At 34.7% G+C, this 12,657-nt stretch overlaps 3 protein-coding genes and 1 non-coding gene across 4 annotated transcripts; 3 read left to right on the top strand and 1 right to left on the bottom strand.

Annotated features, from left to right (window-relative positions):
• The first annotated feature begins 3,771 nt into the window (after window positions 1–3,771).
• On the top strand, window positions 3,772–5,395 carry LOC106382219 (REF/SRPP-like protein At3g05500). The gene is made up of 3 exons (XM_048763187.1): window positions 3,772–4,007; window positions 4,404–4,628; window positions 4,718–5,395. Exons 1-3 carry the CDS (start codon window positions 3,969–3,971, stop codon window positions 5,192–5,194), a joined length of 741 nt encoding a protein of 246 aa, XP_048619144.1. The 5' UTR covers window positions 3,772–3,968; the 3' UTR covers window positions 5,195–5,395.
• A 1,124-nt stretch (window positions 5,396–6,519) lies between these two features.
• LOC125590113 (F-actin-capping protein subunit alpha) lies at window positions 6,520–9,146 on the top strand. Its single transcript, XM_048763158.1, has 10 exons — window positions 6,520–6,733; window positions 6,804–6,919; window positions 7,054–7,143; window positions 7,233–7,297; window positions 7,853–8,014; window positions 8,133–8,211; window positions 8,353–8,430; window positions 8,544–8,618; window positions 8,708–8,743; window positions 8,844–9,146. Exons 1-10 carry the CDS (start codon window positions 6,616–6,618, stop codon window positions 8,949–8,951), a joined length of 927 nt encoding a protein of 308 aa, XP_048619115.1. The 5' UTR covers window positions 6,520–6,615; the 3' UTR covers window positions 8,952–9,146.
• A 78-nt stretch (window positions 9,147–9,224) lies between these two features.
• TRNAE-UUC lies at window positions 9,225–9,296 on the bottom strand. Its single transcript has one exon. It is a non-coding gene; the product is annotated as a tRNA-Glu (tRNA).
• A 664-nt stretch (window positions 9,297–9,960) lies between these two features.
• On the top strand, window positions 9,961–12,276 carry LOC125590106 (26S proteasome regulatory subunit 6A homolog). The gene is made up of 9 exons (XM_048763136.1): window positions 9,961–10,222; window positions 10,475–10,699; window positions 10,768–10,959; window positions 11,033–11,224; window positions 11,324–11,442; window positions 11,520–11,607; window positions 11,682–11,801; window positions 11,871–12,011; window positions 12,099–12,276. The coding sequence occupies exons 1-9, from the start codon at window positions 10,103–10,105 to the stop codon at window positions 12,174–12,176; spliced, it is 1,275 nt and encodes a 424-aa protein (XP_048619093.1). The 5' UTR covers window positions 9,961–10,102; the 3' UTR covers window positions 12,177–12,276.
• Window positions 12,277–12,657: the final 381 nt, after the last annotated feature.

Genomic DNA, 12,657 nt, shown 5'->3' with positions numbered 1-12,657 from the left:
GGAGTGTGGTATTGTTTAAGTCATGTTCTAGTTTGAAAAAAAAACAAATTTAAAGAGTTATCTATTATTAGGAGATTTTTTTTTACCATATTATTAGGAGATAGTATTTATTTAAGTTCAACAGTACAATCATTTATTGCAGAATGAGATATTTAATTCAGGAGGATATGTTTCAACGGTACAATAATTTATTGCAGGAGGAGATGATATTTCAAAGTATTGTAAATAAAAAAAGAGTATTGTCGCACCAAAAAATACTATTGTAGAGATTTTTTTTAAAAACAAAATTTAAAGGATCATCTATTATTTCTTTTAAATTGAAATATCTCTCTTACAGAAATAACAGTAGTTTTAAAAAAGAAATAATAGATAATCTATTATTAGAAAAAAATTATTTAATATTCAGTTGTTCAAAAAAAAAAATTTATTTGATTTCAACGGTACAATAATTTATTGCAAGAGGAGATATTTATTTGAGTTCAACGGTACAATAATTTATTGAAGGAAGAGATATTTATTTCAACGGTACAATAATTTATCTATAAATAACTCAGGCTTCGTGCAGTTTGATACCACATTTAAACGGATACATCAGCCTCAAGGAGCACAAAGCGATGCCTGATCAGGAGAAAGAGACTCGTGTACAAAATCTATTCCAGGATGGTTGCTTCTACTTGTCAACCAAACAACATTTGGCGTTTCTTCTTCAGGTACTACTACTTGTTTTTTTGGGTTATTACAAACTGGATTGCTCACTATGTTAGTTTGTCTTAACATTCATTGTTCATTATGGTTAAAGTTTCTTTGTTGTGCCATACTTGGTTGTTTTGTATACAGAGCGAGTTCTCATTTTCAAAGATGAGATATAGATAGAATGATCTCGTCCTACTTTTTTTTTTCCAGCGCACGTTACACCTAGTCTCATACCAGCATCAGCAACAGAGTTGGGAAATACACAGCAGTCAGTCTATAACCAAAAAAGCGAAAGAGTCATGCTCCTTCTGTTTCTAATAAAGGTCCCCTTTGTACCGCAAATTTTAATTATTTCATTTCGTGTTGATACCCTTTATTATTTTCAAGTCCCTAACTAAATCTTGTTTTGTGTTTCTTTTCTTTATTTACAGGGGAGGAAAAAGTTTTAACGAGCTGCTAAGTGCTAACTAGTTGACGTTTCAGACATAACCTCTAACAGTGTAGCTAATGATCTTAAATCAAAAGTGGCAAAGTGTTTGTTTACAAGTTCAGACGTGTCAGACGAGGTAATATGTTTTGTTTGCTTTTAACACTTATCACTAAGTATTTCCTAATCAATCTAACTATTATAAAAAATTCTTTTTGTTGTTGTTTGTTTTTTTTTTTGTAGTCAAACAGAATTGTTGTTGTTGTTTGTTTTTTTTTGTTCAAATCGCATTGTTTTTTTTTTGTTTTAATTTTTTGTGTCAACAAATAAAAACGTTTATCTCAACTATTACACTTTACAAGATTTTGGACCCTAGCTTCTTGTTACTTTAGGTTCCAACCATCGTGTAGTCTATCTAACATATACATTGCTATTCTGTATGTACCATGCTATAGTATATTTGTTAAGAATAGTATATTTGAGAAGTTGTGATAATCTTTGTTTCTTTTTATAAATAGCATGGTATATCGTCAAAACAGTTGTTCTAAAATTAAAGTGATGGCAATTTCTAGTTAACCATGATGATTATTACACTCTTTTTTTTTGACAAAATGATGTATACACACTCTTATGGGATGTTGTTTTTATTTGAATACTTTCTTTTGAGTGGTGGTGAAGTGATCGGACGAGTAAAGCTCATATAAAATATGTGTATGTCATGAGTATAGGAGAAGTTCACAATTGGTTGTTACTGTGAAGAGAATGATGGATTCTTTTTTTGAGTGATGAATTTCACATGATTGTCATCATGATCGTTAGAGGTAATATGTTATGTTTGCTTTTAACACTTATAAGAAATTTTGACATACAAATGTCAAGAGTACTAACAATAAACATTCATAAGAAAATTGATGAATTCGATCGAGATATATGTTGAGTGTGGTATTGTTCCTTATATTTAGCATATTGTGTATATCATCTTAAGATTTGGAGAATATCCTTTTAAGGAGCATTGTATGCATATATATATATATGCAAAGCCTATACAATGAATAACAGATAGAACATTATTCACCAATACAAAGTTTGTCTGTTTAGTCATGTTCTAGTCTTTTGTCCAGATTCTACATTAACTATGTGAACAATAACTCACTAACACAACGTATGTGATCGGTGGCCTTTTATTTTATTTGTTTGTTTATTTCCGGGATTGGTTTGATTTACACATTGAAAACTATAGACTATTCATATACAGTAAATACATATTTCAAAGTTGCGCAGATTAAAAATAGGTTTATTAGTCCGATAAAAGTGATTGAGATCTATGCGTAGTTTTGTGTTGTGACAACTTTAGTTTCTTAACACAAACTCACAAAGTAACTATTTCAATTTATTAATATGAGGTTTGGAATAGAGCTATATTAATATGACCTTCTGATTGTGTAAGTAAATGTAAAAAAAATTATAAACTGAAAAAGAATTCCTTTATAGCTGTTAGTGGCTTGTTGGCTAATAAGGTGATGATGGCATACTCATGGGACCATAACAGCCTAGCACGCTTGACTTCAAACATTTTCTTCATATAGTATTATTTTCATGGCTGTGATTATTTATCCCGATATGATTTAATATGCATTTATTTTGATTAATTATAAAGCCATAGAATTTGTATACACTATGGTTGAATTTATTATATGTACCACCTGCTACATTTGATTTGACATACAAAATGTTGAGTACTAACAGTAAAATGTTTTTTTTTTTGAAAAAGGGCATTCAATTTAAAAAGACAAGTTACAAGATGTGATTTGTTAGATCACATAGTTTAAAAAAGTTGGATACATAATGTAAGTAATGAAAGAGCTATTAAACCAAGAAGTTGGTAATAACTCTTTACTTTGACCAAACTAAGAAGGATGTTTGGTAATAATATTCTTTACTTTGACCAAACAGTAAAATGTTTTCATAAGAAAATTGAGGAATTTGATCGAGATATATATGTTGGAATGTTGCATTGTTTGTGTCATGTTCTAATTGTTTGTCCATATTAACGTTTAACAACCACTCACTAACATGCGCATGTGTAATCGGTGTGTTACTGAGCATTTTTTTCAGTAATATTGGCTTCATAATTACCGGATTAAGTTGGTATAATCTACCTTCAAAAGTTCAAATAGGTCACAATTTATACCACTCAGATAATGGGCTCCGTTGTTTCATATAATATGAGCCCATATTTGTCTTATATCTCTAATATAGGCTCCCTTTGTTTCATGCAGACTCGCATCCTCTTCAATAACTTTTTTCTATTATCATTATACAGAAAGATGATGCACTTGTTTTTTTGATGTATCTTGTACATTTGTGGAGAGACCCATCATGGAGAAACCCAATACGATTGTGTAATTTAGAATCCAATATAAATTCAACCAGCGAAGTCACGTGTTGGCATAACTAGTACAGTATCTCCCTGTCTGACACTTCTGGAATCTTCTTCTTTTATTAATTTTTCTTGGAATTACAGGAAAAAATATTTAATTATTTCCTTTTCTTACCTACGTACGATTACTTAACCCACAAGTGTAAACGGCCCATAGTTAAGAAACCGACCCAATCGAAACACACGCTCGCACGCGTAATCTACAACCCCTCACACGTGCCAAAAACCATTGCTATAAATAATCAACTCTAGGTTAAGCTCTAATTCCTCATCACCATCCATCACATCGTTTTCTTCGTCGAAAATCAATTTAAAAAGCAAAAAAAAAAGAAGGAAGAATCGTCTTCTTCTCTTCAAACGAACGCCTTCTCAGATATCCTCTTTGCACACCCGATTAGCCCAGCGATCATGGCTCAAACCGATCTCAATCAGCCGAAACTCGATATGGTAATCATCCTCATCTCAATTCCGCGAGCTAGATCGATTTTTGGCCTCGAATCTTTGGTTTCTTGATTGTTGGTGGCTATTGAGATACATGAGCTTGCATGTATGATTGTGGATCTGATTAACACTAATCAGTGCAATTAGCATAGGATTAGATAATAATCTCTATTGATGTTTATAGATTATAGTATGATGTTTGCTGTACAGATCGTAATTTATATTTAATGAGCTTGTGTAGAAGATTAAGATTAAGATTAAAGAATTAAAGTTTCTCATATAATACACTGTTTATTTTAGGGATCATAGTTCAGAAGATTAACGAATTTGAGATTTTTTTTTTTTTTTTTTTTTTTTGTATTGGCTAATAATTTGCATGTGCCTATTTTTGTAATTTTGCAGACTAAGGAGGAGAAGGAGAGGTTGAAGTATTTGGAGTTTGTGCAAGCCGCTGCTGTTGAAGCAGTGCTTCGCTTTGCTCTCATTTACGCCAAGGCTAAGGACAAGTCTGGTCCTTTGAAGCCAGGTGTTGAATCCGTCGAAGGTGCTGTCAAGACTGTTGTCGGTCCTGTCTACCAGAAGTACCACGACGTACCCGTTGAGGTTCTCAAATACATGGACCAGAAGGTACAACAAGATTCCTCTAGTTCTTGATTTTACACGCTAAGTAGAAGGTTATGTTCGCTGACAATAATAGCGTCTTGGTTATGTTGCAGGTTGACATGTCTGTGAATGAACTTGACCGCCGCGTCCCACCAGTGGTCAAGCAAGTCTCTGCCCACGCCATCTCAGCTGCTCAGATCGCACCCGTCGTGGCACGCGCCTTCGCCTCCGAGGTTCGACGTGCTGGAGTTGTGGAAACCGCCTCTGGGATGGCTAAGTCCGTCTACACCAAGTACGAGCCTGCGGCTAAGGAGCTGTACGCGAGCTACGAGCCGAAAGCAGAGCAGTGCGCAGTTTCGGCTTGGAAGAAGCTGAACCAGCTCCCTCTGTTCCCGAGGCTGGCTCGAGTCGCTGTGCCGACGGCTGCTTTCTGCTCTGAGAAGTATAATGATACGGTGGTGAAGGCGGCGGAGAAAGGGTACAGGGTCTCGTCGTACATGCCGTTGGTTCCAACGGAGAGGATCTCGAAGATCTTCAGCGAGGAGAAGGCTGAGACGGCCAAGCCTGTGGAGTTTCATCCTCTTGATTGATTTGGAGTGGTTTGGCTTGGGTAGTGTTGTTTGGTTTGATGTGAACCGGATCTTGGTTAGCGAGTTGTCCCTGGTTCTGGCTGGTTCTTTTGTTTCTTTGTCTTTTTATTTCCTCTGTTTCTATGAATTTTCGTTTTAATAACACAAACTAATGTAAAATCTACGTCGGGATTATTGTAAAAAGCTTTCTTAATTTGTTTATCCTGTGATTGAACACGTAAAATCGAAAAAAATGTGATCAGCATTCGTGTAGTATATGAAGAATATATAAACCACTAGAACGACTTAGTATAAAGACTATTAACCAAAACGACGTTGTTAGGATTCAAGTCACAAACCAACGGTTGTGATTTAAATCTCGATCCCACTAATTAAAGTTTTGGGAAAATCGCATAAAAAACTTTAAATATCACTTACTATCACTTTAAACTTTGAAGTTTTTTTACTAACATTTTTAACATTCAAAGTGATATTTTTATAAAAAATCTCCAAAAACTGAAAAAAGATTAAAACAGTTTTTTTTTTTTCAAAAAATAATTATTTAATTAATATATAAACAAAAAAATTAATAAAAAACGTAAAAATAAACAAAAAAAACTCATAAATTAAAAAAAGTAAGAAAAATAAATAAAAATTTAAAAAATTAAATAAAAAATAACTCAAAATTCAAGAATAAATAAGATCAAATTAAAATACAGAAAACAATAAATTGAAAAAAATTGAAAATTCAAAAAAGTTTTTTTTTTTCATTTTCAAATATAATTTCAAACATTATATTTGAAAATGAATGTTGATAAAAAAATATGTATTTGAAAATGATTTTTTTTTGAATTTTTATTTTTTTTTGAAATTTATGATTTTTTTTAGTTTTCTCTATTTTAATTTGATCTTATTTATTTTTTGAACTTTTTGTTATTTTTATTTAATTTTTTAAATCTTTATTTATTTTTCTCATTTTTTAATTTATGAGTTTTTTTTGCTAAATTTTTTGATTTTTATTAATTTTTTTGTTTATTTTATTAATTAAATAATTAGTTTTTTTAAAAAAAAATTGTTTGTAATCTGTTCAGCTGGTCATTTTTTTCTTTAGAGGTTTTTTGCTAATTTTTTTGATTTTTATTAATTTTTTCGTTTATTTTATTAGTTAAATAATTATTTTTTGAAAAAAAAAATTGTTTGTAACCTGTTCAGTTGGTTTTTTTTTTTTTATAGGTTTTTTATGATAAAAATGTCACTTTAAAGATTAAAAGTGTTAATAGAAAAACTTCAATGTTTAAAGTGTTAGTAAGTGACACTTCGAGGTGTTTTTATGCGATTTTCCCTTAAAGTTTTATTAGTACAATGACGAATATAGCCCCGTCAATTTATAACCGGCGACGATCTCATCTCCGTCTTCCCTTGGCTTAGAGAGATAGAAAGCTATGGCGGACGAAGAAGACGAGTTACCGGAGACGGAACTAAGCTACGATCAGAAGAAGGAAATCGCAAAATGGTTTCTCCTCAACGCTCCAGCTGGCGAAATCAATTACGTCGCGAAAGGTACTCTCACTCATACACATTTACGTTGAAGCGATCGTAGATTGATACTACGAGGATCATTTTGTTTCAGATTTAAAGGCGGTTTTGAGCGATGAAGAAGTCTACAACGAGGCAGCCATGGAGGCGTTTCCAGTGTACAATAAATCTCATATGATCTGCCTTGAAATGCCTAATAGGGCAGGTGATGTGAGTTATCTTCTTAATCTGAGTTGAATTGTACTGTGACTTCTGGCTCTCTTCTAGTTTATTGGATTAAGGTTAATCCTGAATGCTTATCAGCTGCGAGATTTAGTGCATTTTTTTTGTTGTTGTTGTCTCAGGTGATTGTTTCATCTTACAGTGAAATTACTGAGAATGAGTACCTTGATCCAAGAACTGCTCAGGTTGCCATTGTTGATCACGTTCAACAGGTTCTCTTACTGATTGTACTTATACTGAGTTATAGCGTGCTGTGATTTGTGAATGTAATACTTATCTTGCATCTATTTTCTGTGGCTAGATTTGTACGAAAGTACGACCTGCTGACGATGAAGAACTTGCATCTTCCTATATTGAGGAATTCAGGTATGGTTTTACACCTAGCTGGAGGATCTAGGATTAGAGTATTTAAAGAGGTTATACCGTAGTTTTACTCATAACATTCAACTTTACAAATATCATCTATACTCATAATATTCTTAGAATATATGTGTAACAAAAATACACAAATATACAAACACAAAATATTGTATTACATTTTTATTATCATGTGAAAGATAATTGTAAAAAGAAAACTTTAAACAAAAATATTAACATGATCGAGAATCATGAAAAAAATCATAGGTTGATTTTAGAAAACTTTAAACAGAAAAAAGAAGAAGACAAATTCAAAACATCAAGAAAAACATATATGGAAATCTATGTTAATCAATAATAAGCAATGACAATTTATACAATACATATAGCAAGAATTCATCAAATCTACTTTAACTCTTAAAAATCTTTTAACTTTAAAATTTTCAGACTCCACACAAATTCTATTTCCAATAGGCCCATCTAAGATCTTATGGCAGCAGAGGAAAACATTAGACGCACTTTGCAATGTAGTAAATGTTGAAAATGTTGTTTTGTCCATTACAGATGTGCTCTTGACGCTGAAATCCAGAGATACGTTAGTGAATCTTATCCGAAAGGTGTGTCTGCCGTTAACTGTGTGAAAGGGAAAGATGTTGATGGTCCAGGGACGGACTTTGAGTTCGTCGTTATAATTACTGCTAGGAAGCTCAGTCCCCAGAACTTCTGGTGTGTACAAAATGATCTTCTCCTTCTTATTGTTAATAATCTTAACATCAGATATGGTCTCTGCTATATTCCATTGTTCAGAAAGAACAATCAATTTGAAAAGACAATTTTTATGCAGTAATGGAAGTTGGAGATCTGTATGGAACATTGATTTTCAGGATGAATCTCAAGTGCTTGACATAAAAGGGAAATTGCAGGTAACATTCGCCACTCAATTATCTCTCTGTAAGTTGGATGTGACTTATTCTTTTTTTTTTGTCACTGGATGTGACTTATTCAAAGCCAACGGAATATCAATAAGCGTTTTCTAAAAAATTCTATCATATCTTTCTCTTCAGGTAGGAGCCCATTATTTCGAAGAAGGAAATGTTGAGTTAGATGCAAAGAAGGAATTCCAAGATTCGACAATATTTCAGGTATACCACATACAATAATCTCACAAGAAGTCAATGCTAGCATGTACTATACCATGTGTAATGTACCCCTTGATACTAAACTTGCAGTTGAATTCTTGTTTACATTTTTTCAGTCTGCGGATGACTGCGCGATTGCCATAGCCAATATCATCAGGCACCATGAGACAGAGTACCTTGCCGCTCTAGAGGTCTCCAAATTTGCTACTCATTATTTTTAATCTCCTTCTTTTACCGTTGTTTCTTGTGTTGCTAATCTTGTTTCCGACCCAATCATTAGGTAGCATATTCTAAACTACCGGATAACACTTTCAAGGTAACTATTCCAATGGCTGCAACTTAAATCTAGAAACTCCTAATGTTTGGATCCTGGAGGTGTGTCTTTACTCATCCATCTGGTTATGGGATATTTGCAGGATCTGAGGAGGAAACTACCAGTGACAAGAACTCTGTTCCCATGGCAGAACACTTTACAGTTCAGCCTAACCAGAGAGGTAGAGAAAGAACTTGGACTTGGAAAGTGAGACTAAATTATCAAATCTCAGCCTCCTCTGTTTCCATTTTGTTACCAAGTTTCTGTGTTTCCATTCCATAATGTAAGTTAAGTATAATCCTTACTGTTTCTGGTGCGAGTGTATTTCTTCCTTCCTTTGAAGTAATGTAATGTACAAACCGCATGCAAGTGTTGAATCATTGGAAAAAAAGCCGTTTGCCAATAATTTAGTTCACTTAGTTCCTAAAGCCATCACACACACAAGTGCTGATAAATATTTGGATTTTAGAAAAGTGCAAAAAAGCTCCGATGCCGGGAATCGAACCCGGGTCTCCTGGGTGAAAGCCAGATATCCTAACCGCTGGACGACATCGGAATTGTTGAATGATCAGACACAACATTCAAAGACAACAAATTTGTATTTGGGTGGAATACCTTAGGTACATTTCCCTCAAATCTTAACATGATTCATCCTTTCCATGGGATATACAATCAATAATGGCTCTCCCAATAAAATTATTTACTATTGTCTTGGTTACACAATATTTGATTGTGGTTAAACTAAACTAGTATCTTGTTGAAAAAAAACAGTTGGAGGTCGAGGCCGTGGTTGATACAACTGTTAAATGTATCTACCGGACTGAAAGCTGCTCAGAACTTACCTCCACATCTCTGTTCTCTCCCTCGCTGCTGCACTTTGTGATTGCTTCTTTATTATATGTTTCTCATTTGCCTCAAGAATAGACTTCTAACCCTCTCTCTTTGTGGTTTTCTATTTATTTTTAAGGGCTCTTGAGAATGTTTTCCGATTCTCTCTAGCTTATTTTACAGCTTGTAATATCTGAATTTTACTGTCTTTTCATGCAATTTGATAGTTTCTGATGGGTGAAATACCTTTGTGAAAAATGTGAGGTATAACTCCGGAGATTATGAATGAAACTCTTGATTTAAAAAAAAAAAAAAACAGGGAAAGATAAAACTATTAAACGGCGCCGTATTAGAGAAGGTATGAAAGACTCTGTTTCTTTCAGAAGTTTTAGCCATATTCATTTCTTTGGGGACAAGTTTTCCTAAATAAAATGTAAATATTTATTTTCTCGTCTTCTCTCCCCTTTTGCTCTCACAGTCGCTCTCCTCTCTTCTTCCCGGCGATCTCTGTCTCTCTCCGATTAGGCTACCGACATGGCAACTCCGATGGTAGAAGACACGTCAAGCTTCGAAGAGGATCAGCTCGCGTCCATGTCCACCGAAGATATCGTCAGAGCTACTCGCCTCCTCGAGAACGAGATTCGAATCCTCAAGGTTCCCCACCCAATAACTCTCCCGATCTCCCTTTAGCTTCTATCGCTTCCTCGTAACTACACGATTGATCCTTAGGTTACAATTTTGGATTCACCAATTGCTTAAAAAATTCGAATTAGATCTTGCTGGTATCTAATTTAGGGTTTGAGTTCATTGTAATCTCAAAGTTTGGATTTTTAACACAGTAGTAGTATAGTATGATGGTGTTGAAGTTGCTGATCTTTGTGTGTTTTTCTTTAATGATGGATACAGGAAGACGCGCAAAGAACAAATCTTGAATGCGATTCTTACAAGGAGAAGATTAAAGAGAATCAGGAGAAGATTAAACTCAACAAGCAGCTTCCTTACTTGGTTGGCAACATTGTTGAGATATTGGAGATGAATCCGGAAGATGATGCTGAAGAAGACGGTGCTAATATTGATCTTGACTCTCAACGGAAGGGAAAGTGTGTTGTCTTGAAAACCTCTACACGACAGGTGAGACTTCTTCCATATCCTTTTTTTAATTTTACATTTCATTTCTGAGATACCCCTTTTGAGTGCAGACTATCTTTCTACCAGTTGTTGGTCTTGTGGACCCCGATAGCTTGAAGCCTGGGGACTTGGTTGGGGTAAATAAAGACAGTTATCTCATTTTGGATACCTTGCCATCAGAGTATGACTCCAGGGTTAAAGCGATGGAGGTTGATGAGAAACCTACCGAAGATTACAATGACATTGGAGGACTGGAGAAGCAGGTTTGTTTAGCGTATTGACTTTGTTTCAGTGTGTTGCTGTATTGAATCTGATATGAGTTTGTTTCCGAAACAGATCCAAGAGCTTGTAGAAGCAATTGTGCTTCCCATGACGCACAAGGAGCGTTTCGAGAAGCTTGGTGTTCGTCCACCGAAGGGAGTGCTCTTGTATGGTCCTCCAGGGACTGGTAAAACTCTAATGGCTCGTGCCTGTGCAGCACAGACCAATGCCACCTTCCTAAAATTGGCAGGTCCTCAGTTGGTCCAGGTATATATGAATGTTATATAGTGAGTGAGCTTGTGCATCCACAAGAGTTTTAGGATTCTTTGTAATGATTGTTTGTATGTTGTATCTGACTGTGTGCAGATGTTTATTGGAGACGGAGCAAAACTTGTCCGTGATGCCTTTCAACTAGCAAAAGAGAAAGCTCCGTGCATCATCTTCATTGATGAGATCGATGCAATTGGTACAAAGCGTTTTGACAGGTAACTGATTCAGATTCTTCTATATATGCAACTTTCGTCAGCAGCTCATTAACTACATTCTTTGGCTGAGAGTGCAGTGAAGTAAGCGGAGACAGGGAAGTGCAGAGGACTATGTTGGAGCTGCTTAACCAGCTTGATGGATTCAGTAGTGATGAGCGTATTAAGGTGAGAGTCTCTCTCTCTATCTGTATATTGACCCACAAAGAAATAGTGATAATCAAACCTCTCAAATGTTTCAGGTGATTGCTGCCACTAACCGAGCAGATATTTTGGACCCGGCACTTATGCGTTCTGGTCGACTAGACAGGAAGATTGAGTTCCCACATCCAACAGAAGAAGCAAGAGCCAGAATCTTACAGGTTTGTTTCTCCCTTGGTAGTTTATAAAGCTCAACATAACTCAACTAACACCAAACTGAATGAAATCAGATTCACTCGAGGAAGATGAATGTCCACCCAGACGTCAACTTTGAGGAGCTTGCGAGATCAACAGATGATTTCAATGGTGCTCAACTGAAAGCAGTATGTGTAGAGGCTGGTATGTTGGCTCTTCGTCGTGATGCCACAGAGGTAATAATAAGATACAAGACTCTAGTTACGTTATGATTGAAGTTTAGTCTGGTTTTTAGAACATTGGGTTCACTCTCGTGTTCTCAGGTGAACCATGAGGACTTCAATGAAGGTATCATCCAAGTCCAGGCCAAGAAGAAAGCAAGCTTGAACTACTACGCCTAATCTCTCTTTGCCTTGTATCTTTCAACTAGTTTTACATTCGGATTTGGATATTTTCATATTTTCGTGAATCTTTTATCGAAATACATTTTAGTTGTGTTCATCTTCTTTTTCTTCTGATAAAAGCAGAACTTAAATTTTTAAATGATCTACTCACATTTACTCTCTGAGAATTGTGTTTGTGAGAAATTTCATAAAAGTGTAGTCTTCTAACACTAAAAGAAGTTGCATTAAGTCGTAAAATCTATAAGTAGTATGATCTCTCAATATTTATCCATTCAAAAATATTGTAGCTCTGAAGAGGAAAAATAATGAGAAAAATAATTCAACACTTGATCTCCTTCAAGCCAAAGGCTAAGTAGAGAAAAGTAGGATTAGTGGCTCCTTCCTTGCAGTAAACAAACATACGAGGAACGAACTGTGAAAATAGTGAGTTTTTGTTAAATGTTTTATATAATGAAGTCTATAATCTTTAGTATTGTTT

This window comes from Brassica napus, chromosome A1 (assembly GCF_020379485.1).
Source record: "Brassica napus cultivar Da-Ae chromosome A1, Da-Ae, whole genome shotgun sequence".
Taxonomy (NCBI): Eukaryota; Viridiplantae; Streptophyta; class Magnoliopsida; order Brassicales; family Brassicaceae; genus Brassica; species Brassica napus.
This window is presented reverse-complemented; position numbering and strand designations above follow the sequence as displayed.

What these genes read in the sequence shown, in the direction of transcription:
- LOC106382219 (XM_048763187.1), top strand. Translation starts at nt 3,969, where the DNA reads ATGGCTCAAACCGATCTCAATCAGCCGAAACTCGATATG. An exon ending in ATCAGCCGAAACTCGATATG is followed by an intron (nt 4,008 to 4,403) that starts GTAATCATCCTC and finishes GTAATTTTGCAG; the next exon opens with ACTAAGGAGGAGAAGGAGAG. An exon ending in TCAAATACATGGACCAGAAG is followed by an intron (nt 4,629 to 4,717) that starts GTACAACAAGAT and finishes GTTATGTTGCAG; the next exon opens with GTTGACATGTCTGTGAATGA.
- LOC125590113 (XM_048763158.1), top strand. Translation starts at nt 6,616, where the DNA reads ATGGCGGACGAAGAAGACGAGTTACCGGAGACGGAACTAAGCTACGAT. An exon ending in CTCAGTCCCCAGAACTTCTG is followed by an intron (nt 8,015 to 8,132) that starts GTGTGTACAAAA and finishes ATTTTTATGCAG; the next exon opens with TAATGGAAGTTGGAGATCTG. An exon ending in AGTACCTTGCCGCTCTAGAG is followed by an intron (nt 8,619 to 8,707) that starts GTCTCCAAATTT and finishes CCCAATCATTAG; the next exon opens with GTAGCATATTCTAAACTACC.
- LOC125590106 (XM_048763136.1), top strand. Translation starts at nt 10,103, where the DNA reads ATGGCAACTCCGATGGTAGAAGACACGTCAAGCTTCGAAGAGGATCAG. An exon ending in TGAAAACCTCTACACGACAG is followed by an intron (nt 10,700 to 10,767) that starts GTGAGACTTCTT and finishes TTTTGAGTGCAG; the next exon opens with ACTATCTTTCTACCAGTTGT. An exon ending in TTGGAGGACTGGAGAAGCAG is followed by an intron (nt 10,960 to 11,032) that starts GTTTGTTTAGCG and finishes TTTCCGAAACAG; the next exon opens with ATCCAAGAGCTTGTAGAAGC.